The 19,691-nt window shown below is 50.4% G+C and overlaps 1 protein-coding gene across 13 annotated transcripts in view; it reads right to left on the reverse strand.

The window, feature by feature from the left end:
* Window positions 1-2,942: 2,942 nt before the first annotated feature.
* The window catches only part of NRP2 (neuropilin 2), a 93,887-nt gene continuing 77,138 nt past the window's right edge, over window positions 2,943-19,691 (reverse strand). For 7 of the 13 annotated variants that reach the window (XM_075028220.1, XM_075028219.1, XM_075028217.1 and 4 more), the window contains 2 exons: window positions 7,087-7,155; window positions 2,943-6,464 (listed from right to left, as the gene is read on the reverse strand). In XM_075028220.1, coding sequence (XP_074884321.1) covers window positions 6,160-6,464; window positions 7,087-7,155 — 374 coding nt within the window. In that variant the 3' untranslated portion in view covers window positions 2,943-6,159. Of the gene's footprint in view, window positions 6,465-7,086; window positions 7,156-14,666; window positions 17,568-19,691 lie in introns of those variants that run through there. The other 6 variants (XM_075028224.1, XM_075028225.1, XM_075028226.1 and 3 more) reach the window with 2 other exon arrangements.

Below are 19,691 nucleotides of genomic sequence, written 5' to 3' on the forward strand. Positions count from 1 at the left end.
CTCATCCCACAGCCCTCCATGCACTGCAGCAGCACAAGGAAGCTGGGCTATATTTCTTCCCTTGATTTTTGGCACCCAGGCCAAAGCAGGGGTAGAGCTGCTGAGTGTTTAATTCAGTGCTTTCCATTTTGGATATTAGTGGTGCCACTGAGTTAGTACACAGGAGCCTAGAGAGGAGTCATTTCTTCTCAACACATTAAGGATTAGTTATTTTCCTATTAAACTGCTTTAGTCATGGTGAGTTTGTTGCTTTAAATGGGTCACTGCGTGTAACAGGTATTGATAGGAAAGCCTAATCCTACCTGATCAGTGTGAGTGACAATAATCTACTGAATTCAATGCAAATTTTGCTGTGGACCTGCATAGACCAAAACTCAGTGTCACCCTCCATATTTACAGCCACAGGGCTCTGCTGAGCGACCACTGGAGCAGCCAAAGCAAGGCTGAAAGGGCAGAGCATGGACGCAGCAGTAGTGGCACCGGCCACAGCGGGGCCCCCAGTGCTCAGCTCACCAGGAGTCAGCACTTGGGGCTTCACCAACACCTCTCATGTCCAGGCGGGTTTGGCCCATCTGGGGTGTAAAGCGGGAAGGTGTGAACTATTTCAGCGCAGCTACAGCAAACAGTGCAATCAAACTTCCCTGGGGACGGGCAGTGGGGACCTGGCCGGCAGAGAGAAGGTGCTTTATGGTGCTAGTCATCATGGCCTGAGCGTAAGGAGCCTGGCAGCTATGGAGATGTAGAGGCAACATGCTGCAACGGGCAGGCTCCCTGTGGTCGCCAGAGGGGGTGGGACCACCAGCCTCCATCCTGCCTGCCAAAGTCACTGTCCATGGCAAAGCCAGCACCAGGTTTCGCTAAATCCCCTTGGAGGGTTGGTGATAGCGCCAGGCTCCTGGAGACAGAGGAGCTCTTCAGAGAGGGATAGAGGAGACAGAGGCGACGGAAGGCTCCACTTGCACCTGCCTGCAATTAATTAATTACGAATCCACTCATTAGCTCAGCCCCGTGGCTCCCCCTCACTGCCAAGCCCCCAGCTGTCCAGAGAGCAAGTCATTATTTGAAAAGATTTCCCATTAAACCGAAAGCGAAGGAATATTTCAAAGAAGAAGGGGCAAGAGAGACAGCGAGGGTGCGTGCACGATTGCAATCAGCTCTCGAGGACGTGCTGGAGCGGCTGGATCCCCACCTTGGAGCAGCCCGAGAATGGGGAAATCGATTTCATTAGCCCACTCAGCTGCTGATTACCCTTCTGCCACACGAAACGCCCCCATGCCCCCCCCATATTCCAGCCTTCGCTGGCAGCAGGTACCCGTCTGTGCATGGCAAATGCACACAGGCACCCCTGGGTCCTACTCCATCCCACCAGCTGCAGAGCAACCCACCCAAATGCAATCCCAGCGCGTGCTAAAAAACCCCCTAAAGATTTCAATTTCCTGAAGTGGGTGCCTGCCTCCCCTTTGTGCCCAGGCGGCAGCTGCAGCCCAGCTCTCAGGCTTTTAACCCAGTCGGTGCACACATCTGCTTCGCCACCTGTTTTTCTATTACCTGCTTTCTGCTCCTCGCTTTAGTGGAGGCACCTCTTTAACCGCAGTGATTTACAGGCGGTGTTACGGCAGGACAGCTCTGACACTGATTGAGTCGCTTATCTGCCGTCTCTGTCCTGCTTGCTGACAGCCTCTCCCCCAGGTATCAATCTGCACATCAGTTCTTTATTCCTGGGTGAGGGAAGAGCTGTCAAGGTTGCAGCTACACTGTCATCTTCATCTAAGCTGCCAGCTGCCCTTCATCGCTTAAAGACCCTCTTTAACACACGCGTGCTTTAGGAGGGGGCCACAGCGTTGGAAGTAAGGAGACGGCAGCAAAATTTCATTTGCTCTTGAGGTGCCCGGGGCTTGATGGATTGGCTCTTGTTTGTCAGGGTGCCTGTAAATAAACACATTTCCATGCTGTAGGTTCAGCCCCACTGCTTCTTCAGCCAGCTCCTTGCAGCCCTGTCCTGGCTCCTGGCCACCGGTGCAGGGAGAGCTGCAGGGTGCGAGATGCAAGGCCCCCCTGGGCCAGGGCCACCATCAGGGCGGTGGGACACAGCGGAGAGAGGGTGGAGAAGACAAATGCGTGGGGCCAGGCTTGGCTTTGGGGTTTGCCGGGAGTCCCCACTGCCTAACGCCTCTTGTGACCCCCAAGGGCAAGGCTGAAGCCGAACCACAGAGGACTGCACCATCCCGGTCATCGCCCACCATCGCAGGGACCAGGACAGGGATACGCTGGCACCCAGCACCTGCACCCCAGTGAGGTGGCTGAGCGGGGACAGTCTGGCCCCCTGCGCGCCCCCGAGGCTGGCTGGAAGGAGGCAGAGGGGGTGCAGGTTTCTCCCTGCGTGGTGGCTGTGCTGCTGTGCTCTGAGTCACCCCCAGTCCCCTGTGCAGCCAGTGTCCTCCCCCCAGCCATCATCCCCCCGGCTGGCCATTACCCCGCTATGTGGTTGCGCTGCAAAGCCTTGACTGCAACTTTCTGCTCAGCACCGAGCCCTTTCAGTCCTAAATTATGTTTTTCTTAGCCTAAACCCACAGTCCTCTGCAGGATCGCTGGCAGCAGCGGGCAGCGGTGCAGGGTGGCAGGAAGGGACCTGTGTCTGCTTTTGGGTTTGTGTTCAGGTGTCGCTCTTGGGGCAGAGCAGCTTCCAGCCGTCCCTGGCTCTGGGAGGAGAGATGTGTCCGAGCAGGAGGACACGTGTGCACAGGGTCTGCATTAAAGCCCCGCGTCACCTCGGGGTGACCCAAAGGGATGGGCAGCATGCAGCAAAGGAGCGTGGTGGGCATGGCCCTGTGTGTCTCCAGCTGTGCCTCGGTTTCCCTGGGGTTTCTGGCCACCCATAGCCCTCTCAGTTCGGTTTCCTTGTTGCTGCTCTTTCATCAATAAAAAAAGCCACTGAAACATAATCTCTACCATAATGTTTATTAAATAGTAATTTTAAAAGGTTTTATACAAATCATATAAACACAGTTTGATTTTTTTTTTGTTTGTTTGGTTTTTTTTTTTTACACCGAAGAATCACAGTAAAAGCTCTTTAAGTCCATAAGTCCTGGCTCAGCCAGTGAACGGTCAAACACCTTGAACTGCAAACCTTGGAGAAGTTCCATTTCTGCATATAATTTCTTAATGGTTTGATTGCCCATGCTCACCCCCCACACCTTCCCACAAAATTAAATAACCCAGCACTGCAGCCCGCCCGTTAGCAACTCGTCCTCGCCACGGGAAGGGTGTGGAGGCAACAGCCCATTTCAGCAAAGGCATTAACACTGATTTCTTATTTTTTTTCTTTTCTGAATTTCACAGAGGGAATTGCGATCAGCAAACCTAATCTATTTGCAGAGGAGGATGCAATGAATTGAATGCACTGACAACTTTTTTTTTTTCCCTGTTGAAGTTACAATCAAACACAGTTTTCCGTAGAAGAACAGTAAAGCACCCAGCAGAGGTAAGTGAGGTATCGGCTTTGCAGCATTATTGGCCTGCTCCTGCCCAGCAAGCGCATGTGCGTGGGCCCTGCCCCGTCTGGAAGGGGCAAGTGGGACACGCAGGGCAGACGCTTCGCTGGGCCCATGCCAAGTTAGTGCCAAGATCAGCAGTACTCTCCTGCCCCAGATCAAGAGATATATTAACACGAGTCAGTCCCACGGAATAAGAAGTCACATACACAATACATACAGAGAATTCACGTGCGTGTGCAAACACACTATTTCTGAATATATGTATATACGAACTCTTCTCTCTGTACGTCTACGAGACACCATAACGTCACCTTTTTAATTATATATTTTCTCCTATGGTTTGCCTAAGTCGACTTTTCTACTGTATGGTCCTTTTCCATTCATCCTTCCCCTCTCCTGTGATTTGAAGGGGATAAAATCATCAAGCAGCAGCAATCCAGCTTTGAAATGGTCTGGTACATTTCCTCTTACTGCCTGTTTCTTTTGTACAGTAAAATAACACCCCTGTGGAATTTGTCCACGAAGAACGCCAAAAGAAATAAGGTGATTCGAAAGGGGAATCTGAGATACATTTACTGCTGTTTCTGTTGGGTGCACAGCGTGAATTAAAAAAATGAAGGTCTTTGTGTGTGCGCGTCTCTGCGTGTGCGTGTATGAACCGTGGATGTGTTGACGACACAGCTGCTGATATCTACTTCCCCAGTAACACATGCGTCTTTCTTACAGTGGAGAAGATGGATTTTTTTCCTAAAAACTTGCTGTCTGATGGAGCTCTTCATGAAACACTAGACAAATGTTCCTATTCCCACGGCACGGAGGAGCAGCTGTGGCACTGTCCGTGCTCATCTCCTCTCCAGATGTTGCTCGTCTCCCCAAACACCTGCCCTCCCACAGGATGTGTTTGCAGGGGCTCTGCAAACTGAGCTTCACAGCACATCACACCTTCGGCGCTCTGCGGTTAGCGAGGAAAAGAAATCCATCCTCAACCCAAAATATTTGCTAGGCAAAATGTAAAATCAGGACATGTCAGGTGTTTCCAAAGAGCCCCTGGAAAGCAAACTCAACATGCTGGAAAGGTTTCTCGCTTATATATGTGCAAGCTGATAAGGGTGATCTGTCTGTACGGAATTGGAAATGAAGGCATTGGTTTGGGGCCCAGCATTTGAACTCTTTTTCTCCATTAAATTGTTTTCATAACACTCCTCTCCCACGGCACAGTGGTAAGTGGAGAGCTATCAGCTGCCAGACAATGTAGCCAGACCACTTGAAAGTAGAAGGACCAGACTTCTTCAGCCGGGCTCTACCTGGTAAAGAGCGGCGAAGAAAAGTGTTTTGCCGGGGAAGGACGAAGGCCTCACTTGTTGTCTGATACAGCACTGATCATCAGATGGAGGAAAAATACTTCTTCTAAGGCACTTGTTCAAAGTAAAACAAAACACAGCTCATAAATAAAACTTCTGGGTTTTGCTACTGATCAGGAGCAGCGCAGCTTTGCTCCAAAGGGGATACGGCGGCAGCCGTTTGGTCCAGCGGTGCTGACGGCACCAGCTCGTGCCCCCCAGCTCCAGAGAGAAGGGGAGCACCATGAAGGCGAGGGGGGCCGGTGGGTGCCACAGCCAGGCTCCCGGAGCCGTGGGCATGGCTCCAGCCTCCTTCCCTGTTCATTTTCCCTCCCTGGCACTTCGGAGAGGCCTCGGCACTGTGCCTCAAGTCAAACCCCGAGCGAAGCCCCCTTTCCAAAGCCGTTGCCTGAGCGCCGGCAGCTTGACAGGCTCTATCTTTTGTTTGCTGCAATTTTCTCATTATAGCAAAAAGAAAAAGAAAAAGGGCAGGATCAAGAGGGGTGGGAGATTCAAAGAAAGGCCTTCCTGATGAAGGCCTCAGCTGTTGCAATCCAAGATCTGGATTTAATAAATGGCTCTTATTCACAAATCACTTTAAGGCTCTTCAGCTTCTCTCAAAGAGGTGCTTCTACACATAGGGTTTCCTTTCTATTTTATTTCTTAATGATTTCAGAAAGGGCTGTTGTTACCATCGACACTAAAGCCAGTATCCCACCTTTCCCCCCTACCAGGAGAAGAAAAGTTGAAGGTAACAACATGCTTCCATTTTCAGGACTGGAAACTGCAGCTTCCTGGACTTAGTGTGAAGTGCACAAATCCCTACAGCTAAAACGATATCTGGATGGGGTCTAAAATGGATCAGGTCTCCATCTGTGTGTGTGTGTGTGTGTGTGTGTGTGTGTGTGTGTGATTTCCAAAGATAGGGTGGCTGAAGAAATCCCTCAGCCTTCTCAGAGGCTCACCAGAGAAAGGAGGTGGGAAATAACAATCAACATTTAGTTTCTCACATCCAAAAGGTAAACCAGTCTCCCTCACCATGTCCCAGACACTCGCATCAGCAGAAAATGAAGATGAACCAACAAACAAGGATCTCGGTCCCTCCTCGCCCGGCACAGTCCAGTTTGCGGGAAAGCCCGCTCGGTCCTGGCGGAGCGTGACTCACTGGTGGGACCTGGCGGCAGGAGCAGCGCCTCCCCTCGCTCCTCCCACACCCCTCGTTTCCCGTTATGGCATTCAGTTCCCATAGAAAACAGCAAAAAAAGTACCCCCCCGCCAGCCCACCTCACCGGGTGCAACACCGAGGGTGATCCCCAGGGCACCCATCAGGCCTCCGAGCAGCACTTCTGGTGGTTCATCTTGACCTTGTGCTTGATGCCATCATACAGCTCAAAGTTGTAGTTCTCCAGCGTGGTGGAGCTCCGTGAGGACAGCCCAGCGTACGAGCACGTGCAGTAGAGGAGCAGACCAGCGCAGATGGCCCCGAGGAGGACGCCAAGGGAGCTCATCGCTATGATGGTCACCAGGATGGGATCCAGGGTGTAGAGCCAGCTTTTTTCTTTGTCTAGCTTCGGGGTTCCTGGAGAGTTAGTAGAGAACAGTGTGTCGTTCCTATCCGATCCAAAGTAATCTGCAGTGGAATGGGCACTTATTATCCAGGGATCACTTCCCCCCCCCCCCACCTTTATGCATTTCTTACTTGGAGTTGTGATGGCCTTACAAGAGTATAAGCACCACCATGGGTATATCTCAGTGGGATTTGCTAACCCAGGTCTACAAATAATGCAAAGCACCAAACTACCAAAAAAGTTAGGCACCCTAATTCACTTTTACATCTCAGGCTATGTAAATAGCATGCTAGCATTTTACACCCACTGAAACTCTGGCCCTTCAAGTGCCATTGGGTTCAAAACTATGGAGACAATCTGTCACAGCTCCCAGACTTAATTTTCTCCATTTACAAGTCAAAATGCCATGCAAGCAGCAATTAATGCTTGAAAGATCAGTTCCACTTGTCCTAACACAAATACAATATATTGACTTTGCAAGATTGCTGGCTGTTGAAAAAGGAAAACAAGAAAAGAAAATTAATGTCTTCATCCAGACACTAGGCCACCACTTCAGTGTACATTCTTGAGCGTGTTCTAGCTCCTAACACCCACTAAAGCTGAGGTTTGTGAGTAATGGTGGCATCTGATACTGAAACACAAGCTCCTCCAGATAAATTGCCCATGTGGCATTTGGGTACCAACCTGGATCATCGTTGTCTTCAAAGTCTTGCTCAGAGGTCAGAAAGTCATCCTCCATTCTTGGGAAGTTCACTAGAACAACAAAATGGGAAGCGCTGTTTGTTTAAAGAGGCCTTTTGCGGGCATTATTGCCACTGGTCACTGGATTGCGAGACCGGCCAGAAGAAAGCAATAGTTAAACTACTGGAAGGCTCTTCCTCATTGAAGGAGGAAGAACTCTTCCTCTTCTTCCTTTGGCCAAAGTCAATGAAGACTCTTGCACACTTGAGAGAACAGGATCTTCCCACTACATCACATTTCATGGCCACCAAATGACTAACTTTTAAGAAGAAAAGAGAGCAAGCGAAAGCAAAGAAACCAGATAATTTGAATAGCACTAAAATATTGTCATTGGTGCCTGCATAATTACCATAATTCACTATTAACATGTTCATGGGTATTATTCTTACAACTTTGAATAGGATCTTAGTGCCTATCATTACTTGCCACTAATGCTAGATCCATTTAGCACACTCTACTTTTCATCTTTTCCCATACATCTTACTAGACACAGAGCTTCAATGACCCAGTTTCTGTTTGGGTTTCAGATAAATTCATGGTAATTTGAGGAAGTCATGTACCATCATTATATGTTTTAATGCAAAAGCTGGTTGAAATGGAGAGAGTGGGAAATGGGTGTCCATATCTAGGCATTTATGTTAACATTTCTCTGATCCAAATTCCTTTTAGTGGTGACATTTCTTTTTATTGTTCAGCTCAGATCAAGCACTAGTAACCAAATGCACATGCTGTAATCTGAGCAGAACTAAGTTATTTTCCTGTGCAGTCTTCCTAGCATTATCTCTACATACAGTTACTATGGCCCTTTTTCAGTTTTCCAAAAGAAAATGCCCTTTCATTTCAATCTGCTTAGATTTTTCAAAGCTGACTGTAACTTGGGTTGCTCAACTGAGAAGAAACCTCAAAATGATCAGGAATGCAGAAAATCAGGGACTACTAGAAAGCAGCAAAGTCACACCTTTGAAATAGTTGTGGTTGAAAACCAAGGCTACTTTGTGTCTTGTGCAAAAATGGCAAGAAGAGTTTGAAGAGGTTACTTATGAACAACCAAAACCAAAGAATGTAACTTGTGCCTAAAAAGCCATGTACAAAGAAATTATTCAAAAACCTTATAAATGAATATTAGTGCCCATTTACACAGAGATTTAGGTCTTGAAAAGGCCTCCTGAATTGTCAAATCCATTTTTTTGCTATCCCAGGCAATGGTATCAGGCAATCCCTGCCAGCGACGTTTCAAGGTTCACTTCCAGAGCAGGGGGCTCTGCTGAACATCATGCTGCCCCAATCCTACCTTACACCTGCCTGCAGTGATCCTCTGTGATGGTACTAATGATACCTTCCCAAATACCCATTTTTTTGGGCAGAATTGTCTTTTGCCCTCTGCACTCAAAAGATTAAGGCATTTCTTTGAATTTTCAAGTGAACCTGGCAACAGGAACACACAAACCCCAACACTCTCCCCTCCTGATAATGAGCTCTGTGTCTAGTGAGCCAGGTAATTAAGCTGACTCGAGGCTGCTGGTAGCTTGTTGAAGAAACATAGGTGCACACCATCTTCTGTAAATCCTCACTTTAGCAGCGAGTTCACATGATTTCTCAACACTTCCAGAACTGACAGGCCCAGATGGCAACATCTTAGGGCTGGGAGAACTGCCTGAGGGCCTCTTGCAAACATTTAGAGCCGAACATGTGGAAAAATAGCTTGCAAAACAGTTCACACGTGGAGACGTCTGCTTTGCTAGTCCTCTGTCAGAAGACAAGCAGTGAAATTTGTCATCCGTGTCACCCACACAACCCTATGGAAACTGTAGGTTGCTCGAACACGAGCAAAGGTTGAAATTGGACCATGGTCTGCCCAAGGAGCCCACGTGCGGGGAAAGGCCGTTAGAAGTCTTTTGCCTTTCCGTATTGTAGCTCCTCTAAATTTTGTGTGAGAACAAGCTAGCAATTTGGTGCTTTTTTATTTCCCAGGGTAGCCTTGAGGGAAAAGCCAGAAAAAACAAAGTATCGGTTAATCAACACTTTGAAAAGAACACTAGTTCTTGCAGCCTGAAAGGAAGGAGCGCTGGGAAAACTTGAAAAGAGAGAACATTTATTCAAAAAGCCCAGCCCAAAATCTATTTACTCTTCTAGCAATTTTCCCAATTCCCCACGCTAATATGACTCCAAGTGCCGCTTTAATGATATCTTCCTCCTCGCCCATTCTCCTTCCTCCTCAGGCCCATGATAGGCCCTCATTCTTCTGTTCCCCGCACACCATTTCATTGCTATCAGACTGTATGTTGTCATGCAGGGCTCTAAGCTGGCTTTGGAAAAATGTAACTCGATGTTTCTTTTTCCATACTGGGGTTTCTCGAGTCATTAACAGAACCAGCTCTGGCTGTGTGGCTGTCTGTGGGAATTGAAGCTGGTGGTCTCAGTTCAGTTCCTAGCAGAGATGATTTCCTGTCACAGAAACTAGCCTGCTATTTGTCATCAGTTAGGCTCCGTTGTTACAAGTCTCAGCAATATTGTCACAAGTGGAGCGGGCCATGGGAAGTGACCCCCTTGGAAAGCAGTCCCCAGAAAAGCCCTGCAAGCTGCTGGGCAGAATGGGAGAAACATGCATTGCCCTGTGCTGTGGAGAGCTGCTTCCTTAAAGGGCAGCTTTCAGGCACAATTGCCTTTTTGCCTTTTAAAAGGAAAAAAAATATACTGGAGAAGGGTATGCAAGAAAGTTAGGGGAAACTGTATTTAAACATGAGGAATACTTTCTCCTGAGTGAAAGGCCCTTTTTAAAGCGTGTGTGCTAAATGATGGCTGTGAGCACCTAGCCAGTCATACCCAAGAGATGATGTTAGTGATGCTGTTGGAAACGGCCAGATGCCGAGAAAAGGCTGTTATCTGTTGGATCTGAGAGCACTGCCAGCTAAAAGGCTAATTTATGGGACCTGAAAAAGAAAGATGAGATTCTAATCAAAGACAAGGAGCGACTTAAGTACCACATTCGTATGAACTCACATGGAGGGAGAGCAGGAGAGAATTAGTATTTCCAGAGATTAAGGAGCTTTAGTGTACATCTGTTTTAAAATAGTAGCAGGGGCGGAAGAGATTGGGCCAGAGAGGGGGTTACGGGAAGGGGGGGTGACATGTGCTCGATATGCCTTGCCAGGGTGGACGAGGGAGGCACAAGAGCAGACGAGGTTCTCTGGTGTCCTACCACAGACATATATGTGCCTCTTGCAGGAAAGCTCTCCAAACCTGCCCAAGGCAGCTCACCTCTGCAAAGCTGAGGCCAGTATATCATATGGACTGGCATACATTTCGCATCACCACACATGCTCAACACCAGCCTGCCTGCACGGGGTTACCAGCACTGCCCAGTCTCAATTGCTGGAACCTAGACACATTCCTCCAAGGCAAATGACCACCATCGAGAAAAAAATGGCTGTTTCTTTCTCAACTGACTTTGTCTGGTGTAAGTCCGGGCGCCAAGCGCTGCCTCCTGCTGGGTCCCTCCTTCCCAGGGCAGAGCTCTGTCACTGTGCATCTCTCTACACACAGGCATTTGCAGATGGTGGCCTCTCGGGCTCTCTCTAGGTGAACAAAATGAGCCCCTTGGCAGGACGTGCCTTTCCCAAATGATATATCAAATTTGCAGCAATTTCCAGCCCTTTTTGTTGCCTGCCTGCAACCTCTCTGGCACAGGGGAGTCTGGCCTGGAGAAATCCTGGGATGGACTCCCGGTGACCTGCTCCCCACTTCCCACAGGGGTCCGTGGGCTCTGGGGCTGAAGGGGATGCACCAGGTGATGGTGGCTTGTGGGCTCTGCTACCTACCGTCTGTCACTCCCCAGTAATGTCTGCGGCTGTGCCTCCTGGTACAGAGGGGTAGCTGGCTGCCCTCTGGTCCTTTCCACAGTGGGGAAACAACCGTGTGCTGCTCACTTGCCTGAAAACAACAAGTGCCCTCCTATGGGCTCACCTCTCTCTTCTGCTGCTACAACATCCATCTCGGCTGGTGCTACCCTGACCGGCGAGGGGAGTACCGGAGGTGCGCAGCTTCTCTGCTGCCAAACAGCGCCCACGAGGGCCTGAAACATTAAATCCAGCTAAGCCCAGAGAAACAGGGTCAGAAACTACTGCTCCCCAGCCTTGGCAGAGAGGCAGCACTCCAGCTCTGCTCTCATCCTCGCTTTTCTCCCTTTGCTCATTCCCAGCCCTTTTCTCTCTGCAGCAATAGCACGACTCCAACACACATCATTTTGTTTTGACACAGCAGAGCAGCCGCCGTGGCCTCGCCTTGACACCGCTCCGTTTGGCGGCGGCAGCGGCGCAGTGCTGCTCCTTCGGCTGGGAGCCCCGGGGGCTGGGGGAGCGACACCTCCCACCCTGGGTGAATGTGAACGGGGAAGCACTTCTCAAAGCAGCAGCACAGGCACCAGGCAGAAACACTCCCTCTGAATCCCCCACCGCTCTATTTCCAGCCGAAAATCTGCCTTACTTCTCTCTTCCCCACTCCTCCAGAAACACACAATGACTTCAGTTTACAAAAGGGCTAAATCCCTGCCAAATTTCAAATTAAAACAGTGCTTTGGCTACAGCTGAGCATTAAAGAAAGCAAACAAGCAGCCTCTCCCCTTGCCTGGCCACCCTCTGCAGCACAGGAACCCCTGGACCTTATCCTCAGATTGCCTTGGGGCTGCCCGGCAGCAGTGCATGGTGCACACTGCGGCACCAGCTTCAAACTGGGGGGCACCGAGGAGCCCCCTGCGTTCCTTGGGCCTCCCGCCTGCAGAGAAGATGGGGAAGCGTGGCTGGGCAGGTGAAGACTCCCACCGAAAGCGCTCAGAGATGTGAAGCCAGGCTGAGGCAGGCAGCTATTTCCAGCCCCGGCGCTGCCCTCTGGCACGTGGCACCCTGCCCTCGCCGCGCGCATGGCAAATGGCCAAGGTGGCTGCCCGAAGTGGGGACCCTGCCAAACCCTCCCTGCAGCAGCCACGTCCCCTGTTGCAGCCCGACCCTTTCCCCAGCGTGTCCTGCTTTTGCACCTCTCCTCAGCGCCGGCACCGGGCCAGGGAAACAGTGGTGGCGGCGTGCGTGCGTGCGTGCGCACGGCATTACAGTGGCATTATACGGTGTGGTTTTCCTCTCCCTCTCTCTTAGCGCTGGACTACCCGGGTAAGGAGCTGCCATTCGGGTTCGGCGCTCCATGCTGGAGTTCGCCAGTCCCAAACTGAGCAGTTCCTCAGCGCAAGGGCAGCGCTGCCAGTCCGTCGCTGCCGCGCAAGGGCTTGGAGCTGGGGGAGAAGCTGGCAGCTCTGCGGCATCCTGATATGTTTATCTCCCTCCCTGTTGTTGCTGTTTGTTTTACAGTGGCGACGGCTAACGACGCTATTCCTCAAACTGGCAGTCACTGCTGCTAAGAGCCGGCAAAGCCACTGATGGAGGAGCTGTGGCGGAAAGCCAAGAGGCTGTCCAAGCTCGCCTCGGGGCCCTCGCCTGGTGTCTGCGCGCCTCACTGCTGCCCTGACACGGGGTGAGCTGGGGCCGGCCCCAATAAAGTCAGTAGGTTTTCACAGGGTTTCTAGAGGGGCAAAAATCTCAACACAGCCCTGTGCACAATCTGATTTCTACCTTATTCCATTGCATTCACCAGCAGAGGCATTTCAGCCCTGCCCAGGAAAGAGCCAGCCTCGCCCTTACAGCCCTGGGTTCCCTGCACCAAGTGCCATCTTGCAGGCGCTTGCCCGGGCAGACCTGGCTCCACGTCCAGTCTCCGGGCCGGGTGAATGAGCACTGTGCTTTGCAGCCTGCTCCTCAGCGACCATCCATCTCGGGCACGCTGACATTGCCCAGGCAAGGCACAGCACAGCCCTTCCCACGGCACCCTTTAATTTGCCAGGCCACCGCTCCCCCTTTCGCACTCCCGTTTGCCACCGGCTTTGCCCCATCGCTTACACAGAGGGCCCATGGGCCCTCTCCTGCCAGCCGCACGGAGTTGCCTTCCCTACAACATGGCAGCAACTGCAGAGATAAAAAGACCGACACCATCACCCTGCATAAAACCAGGGAAGCCACATCTGGACCCTCCTCGTGGTACACAGGACACATCAGACTTCCACCCTTCACGCCACTCCCTGAAATATGGAGCCCCTACTGCTACCCCAAAAAGTTTATCCCCCTTTTTTAAATAGACTCTTAAACCCCTGAAGTTACCTGCAGACAAGGTTGCATCCAAATCACACTAAGTTTATCTATTTTCTTAAACAAAGTGTGCTACTTTTAGCTGCTTTCTTCCCTATGATGTGCTACAGCCTGAGCAGCACCCAACTCTCCGGTCAATCTGGCTGCGGCACATATACGGAATAATTAAACCCTGAACAATTCCTCCCTTTTTGTCCGTTTACTTAACAGAATTTTTTTCTTCCTTGTTGGGAAGCCATCAGCCAGTCTCTCCCTCCCTGTTTTTCACATGTGCATATTTGTTTTGAATTTTGCTTGGACAGTCACTGAAGTGTACAAAATGCAAATTACAAGTGTATGGGCTTTGCTGTACAATTAGAGCAAAAAAAAAAAACAACAAAAGTGCGGCACGGGTCCTCAGCTTTGCTTGTGTTTGAACAGCCAAAGCGAGGGATCACATTTGAATTATTTTTTTTTTTGTTGATTGCCTGAATTCCTAGTAAAGCCAGGAAGTTTCATTGCAAAGCTGAGCTGTATGCCAAGATAAAGAGTGTGATAGAAGGAAAATAAATGCAGGATGGGAAGAAAAACCTCTCAAACTGGCAGCAAAATATATTTCACATGAAATGTGATGCTGCTGACTCCTTTGAAGGTGTGAAAGGTGCACCTAGAGAAGATGGGAAGGAGAAATGCTGCAGCAGAGGTCCCTGTAACAAGCTGGGAGGACTCAGGTGGGGGGAAGGCAGGGGACACACATCTCTCCAAACCCTTGGTGCCGTGGCACCCGGGCCACTCTCGTGCAGCTCTCCTACACAGCCCGACATCCAGAGGCCCAGCAAGGATTTCACGGAATGCATTGCCATTTTCATTATTAATTTTGGTAATGGCTTACCCGGTTTTCGTTGTGCTCGGGGACAGAGCGCACAGCTCAGCTGAGCTGGCAGCCCAGCTGGCCCCCAGGGCCCCGGGAAGTCGGATGTCCTGCCTCCAGGGGCCCCGGCCAGAGGAATTCTGCATAATCACATTGAGCAATTTAGCACTTAAGCAGTGTTAGCAAAATCTCCACACAATCCCAAGTGTCAGTCCAGCCGCCCAAAACTCCCACTAAGGACTGGTACAAACGTAATGGATCTAAAAGCCGCTATTAATGGTCCAATCCTGAGTGCAGTGAGGCAGGGTGCGCACACCAGCTGCACTGCCGGGGAGCTAGGTTTGCACGCAGCAGGAACAGGAGCTTCACTTTGCTAAAGGAGATACCCCTGATGCTCCAAAAGAAAACATGCAGTTTTGAAACACTGCTTCATTTCAACCAACAGCATTCTCATTAGCAAAGAAAGAAAAAGGAAGAAAAACCCCAGATATTTGTATAAAAATATCATCATTTTATTACATTCCACACAATACATCTTCAAAGATTTTCAAATTTCCACAAGATATTTTTCACACACAGGCAACTGGGCAACGCTGGGGATGTCAGGGCTCGAGGAGCAGGGGATAACTGGGAATAAAAATCTCGAAGTGACGTTCTGTTTTGTCTTTGGTGATTTTGGTTTGAAAGACAGGGTGCCACATTCTCCTCTCTGACACACCGATGTGCACTTGCTAAGTCCATGGAGGTGAACCTGGTCGAAGCGAGGGGATTGTCTGACCTAGGGATATCGAACTGACTTTGGAAACATGACGGTATCATCTGCTGACATGGCTTGGGCTGACCTGCAAGCGCATGCCAATATTTCACATCGGCTTTAATTTGCAGCTGGCTGAGAGGGGACGGGATTTCACATCACAAACCGTATGCACCGCAACACCAGTGCTGTGTAACAAGGAGGCTCATGAAGAAAGCACCCCTGCCCTGGAAGCCCCTCTCCAGGGACTTCTAGGCGGCACCACCTGTAAGGTGACAGGGGCTCCCCCAGGTCCCTTCCAGCTCTGCTGGGACAGGCACGTCTCTGCCACCCTCAAAAAGTTGGCAGGAGCCAGGCTGGGGTGGGATGCTGCCCCGAGGACCCACCACCCCCTAACATGCTCACCATGCCAAATCACCCTGGGGTTTTATGCGTTCCCTGCACGTTTTAGACACTTGCTGCTGCAGCTGAGGGGCTCCCGCTGAAATCTGCTAAGTAAACAGCATGAGAAACTGAAACAGGCTGCATGAATAAAGGCAGGGAGGGAGGGGATAGTGACCCCCCCATCAACAGAGACCCCTTGAGGAGAGGGCTCCGCTGCAACAGGGGCCAATACCACATACACACAGCACCGTTTGTGTTTCCACTTTTTCCCCAGACCAAAAGGAAGTTCAAGACTGCAGGGAAGTTAACAGAGCTGCTCGTCTTGATTCATTTTTATGCAATATTCATGGGCAAAGGAGGGGTGAGGAGCACTAGCAAGTTTAGAAGGGGGGAGGGAATCTGATCACTTGTCACAAATGAACACAAGATGGAGAACCTTGCTCACTGGAGGTACTTTTTTTGCCTGCAAACAGATTAGAGTTAACGATTCAAACCACTTTTGCATGTCATCATTCAGTAATTTATATAAGGCATTTCCACTACAATATGCTGGGCCATTCAACAGTCGGAGGCATGTTGGAGGCTCCATCTCACCTCCCTGGTTAAAACAGCAGCAATAGCTGGGCCCTCCAGGTGCGCCTGCTAGGCTTTGCTTGCTAGATGTTACTGATGCTTTAAGAAGCCGAACATCAGCAAACACAAAACTAATTGACATTCTAGAAAGTCAACTGGCAATTTTTATGATTCAGCAGCTATGAATTGGGCAGAGGAAAAAAAACCAAACCCAAAACCCAGAAAGGGGAATTATACTTGTTCCTTGAACATTTCTAGCAGAAAGACAAGGAGGAGCCCTCTCCCCCTTCCCCGTGTAAAAGTAAAAGCATCAGCACCCAGAGTGAGGATACTTACAAAATAAATAAACCTTCAATTCTCAAGAAACTACAGTATTTAGCATCCACCTTAGACCTGCTGAAGTCTATGTGTTACCCTAAGGCTGGCTTTAACAAATACAAACAAAACATTCATTATGAACTTCTCTGATATAAGGCAACTTTAAATAGATTCACTTGCAGGTGGGGGAAGGGGAGGGTCCCCCCCTCCCCCACTTCCAAACAATGGCTGTGTTATCATGTTGGCTGCAGAAAGAATAAGATGGAGAGATCTTACTTTTTGGATGTCTACGAACCTCTCTGGATTCTTCTAGCCATGTGAGGTGGACATTCCTACTGTCCAGCCTGGCCTCTTCTTCTCATTTTGCACCCGAGACATTAACGCTATCAAACAAGAAACCCAGCCAAAGCTAGATAAGGCAACAAAAAAGCATTGCTCTCTTCCCCAAGTAAACAAATCAGGTTATTTACCATAAACGTGTCCCAGACCTTCCGGAGGGGAGGCGGGAAGGGGGGGGCGGGGGGAAGCATTCCCTGTGCAAGTAGAAGCAACAACAAGCAAATGAAAAAGGGGCTATCTCTAAATATACATTCAGTCAGTCAGACACGCGCTCTCCCATGCACACTCGCATACACAGATTTAGCACACACGCGCACGAGCCATACACACAAGCTTCCAGGCTCACCATCAAGTTTCCTTGCATGTTGCCTACGGCGGAGAAAAAAACCCAAACCAAACAAGCCTACCAACAAAAAAATATTCCCCAAACAAACAAACACAACAAAAAAACCCCACCCAACACCCCAAGAGTCCTCGAAAAGTAATCGAAAGGGAGCGTTCACTTCTGAAGTGAAGGGGCGGTGTGTCTCTTCTGGCGATCCAAGATGCAGCATTAGTTTAGAGTTTGTAAAAGATTCGGGGAGGGCTGGGGGGACGGAGAAGGGACGGAGATGTCTAAGAGTTCACATGTATGCTAGGTAAGGAAAAAAGTGCAAAACTGAGGCAACGTATTTGAAGTCTTAGTTTCTGTCTGTCTGTCTGTTTTGTGTTTTGTTTGCTCTCTTGTTCCTGTTCGGCTCTCAGCAGCGTGAGCTGGGGTCTTGCTCTAGTTTTATGGTTAGGGTGGGCTCCACAGCCACAGGGGCCCCGTTGGCATAGTGGGAGGTTTTGTAGGTGATGGAGTGATCGCTCTTCTTGGCCGCATAGCGGAACCGGTGGTAGTGGAGCACAAGGGCCAGCGCGACGGAGACCAGCACCACAACAGCACCTCCGGCGGCAATAACGTAATACCAGTAGGCTGGGATGGGCTGCACTGACACCGTGTCCACTGTGGGCTCGGTCCCTGGCAGGAGGGTTGCCCCTGGGGAGGAGACACAGAACAGGGTTGCTAGGTGGGAGGCATGCAGACGCACAAAAAGAAACACATGCTTTCAAGAGTACAGCACCGAGTAACATGAGGTCCCAGGGCCGCCTCTGAATATGGCGCATGCTCCTGGTGGGGAGCACAGCCTAGTGTTTGCTGAGCCCACATATTCAAGGGCCTTTTTCTTCCCTTTTAATTTATCAGGCTGCCTGGATTGCAATACAAATTCCATATGCACGCTATTATTACTGTTATTTCTGGCATCAACAAATGTTTTTTTCCCCTCTTTTTTTTGGCCTTCTCCAGATCAGCCGCCTAGTTTTGTCTCCACATGGCAGATGTCATCAAGCAGTGACAAAACACATCACGTTCCTAATTGGAGGAAAAGCGTAATCTCAAATGGCCAAGGAAGTTACAACAGGAGACTGGGAAAGAAATTACAGGGAGAAACATTTGTCGTTCTTATGGAAAAGACAGAGAAGATCTCTCTCTGAAAGTGCTCTGCACACAGATCTGGTCTCACTAGGTGCCCCATTCACAGACTTACAGATTTCCTTATTATTTTTTAAAGCAAGAAAGGACGGTAACGATTATTTACACAGCACAGGCTGCGAAATTCAACCCAACACTCACATAAGAAACTCATGCTCTCTGCAGCTTAAGCAAGCCAGGACTATGAATTCATGCTGGTAAAGCAAACGCATCTAGGGAGGGCTGGAAAAGCACCTGCTTCCCTTGAATTCAAGGGCAGGCAGCACCCATGCTCAGCCCAGCAACGGTTAACCTTCCTACTCTTGCAGCTGCAGCATGTTGCAGGGCATGGCTGCAAAGCGCTGCTCTCCCTTCCCAGGTCATCCTGGGACAGCTCGGCGCACATCTGGTGATCAGACGCGCGTAGGACCTCATTGCCAGTCCGCAGAAGCATGCACACACACGCGCCTCCGGCAGGCACCGAGGAGAGGAACGCCGGTGCCTGTGCTCACGCCCACGGCCAAGACTGGCTCTGCGCTATTCCACCTGCACACGCTGCTCCCACTTCCCCAGCTCTGCTTGCAGGGTTGAGCTGTAAATAACTTGGGAGAGATGCACTTTTGCACCATGTTTATTTACTGGCTACTTCAAGGGGGCCAAAGTCCCTGGGGAAACTCTCCATAGGATTTGCTCTTCTGCTGGACACATCGACCCCCCCCCAACTCTGCTTGCCCTCTTCTCTTGCCCCCAGCCCACTGGCAGGGGGCAGCCCCCTGGTTGGGTGCTGGCAAGCAGAATTTTGGGGGCTCCTGTGGGTTGGTGTCAGCATATTGTTGAGCTCTGCGCTAACCATACGCCAACCTGGTTTCCTGAGCAGACTCGGAGGATGCCAAGGGGAAAAAACAAAACTGTGCAGGATGCACCCGACTTTGCTAGCAGCAAGGGCATCTCTCAGCATGGCCTCCGCCCTCCCCTCCAAACAATGCCCTACCAGCTGAGCCACTCGCTAGCAAATTCGGGATGGTGACAGCTTTTCTGCTGCTGGTGGCACAGAAGATGAGGCAAAATGATGGTTCCTCCGCCAGTCACAAGGCTTTCCTCCCTTCCCCATCCCCTAAAACCCAGGCACAGGGAGTAAAAATAAGAACAAACACTGCACCCAGATGCATAGCTGCAACAAAAAAAACCCTCAAAAGCAAGAAGAAAAGCCACACAGGCAAGACAAACCCTGCTTTTACAGAGCAGGAGGCTGGGAACCACCCACATATTTGTCATTGTAGGCAAGAAATTCGGATGTCTCGGGAGAAGTTTACCTGCCAGATACGCCGCCCTCGCCGCATCTCACCCCAGCCACACCTTGCCGCCAGGAATGGGGGTGGCCCCGTCCCTCCTGCCCCCTGACGGCGCCTGGGGAAGGGGACTACAGGCTGGGCTGTGTGTTGGGGGTGGCAAAGGCACGGAGCAGGCAGCCCTCCGACCTCCTTCTCTACCTTCACCGGCCACCCAGGTGCGGGGGAACGAAAGCAGCACATCCCTGAGCCTCCCTGAGCGCTGCACTGCACAGGGGGTGGCAGTGTGGGACACCCTGCGGGGACCGCCACCAGCCCCCCGCCGGGGTCAGCATGTTCAACACCGCCCTGAGCTTCACTG

This window comes from Buteo buteo, chromosome 5 (assembly GCF_964188355.1).
Source record: "Buteo buteo chromosome 5, bButBut1.hap1.1, whole genome shotgun sequence".
Lineage (NCBI taxonomy): Eukaryota > Metazoa > Chordata > Aves > Accipitriformes > Accipitridae > Buteo > Buteo buteo.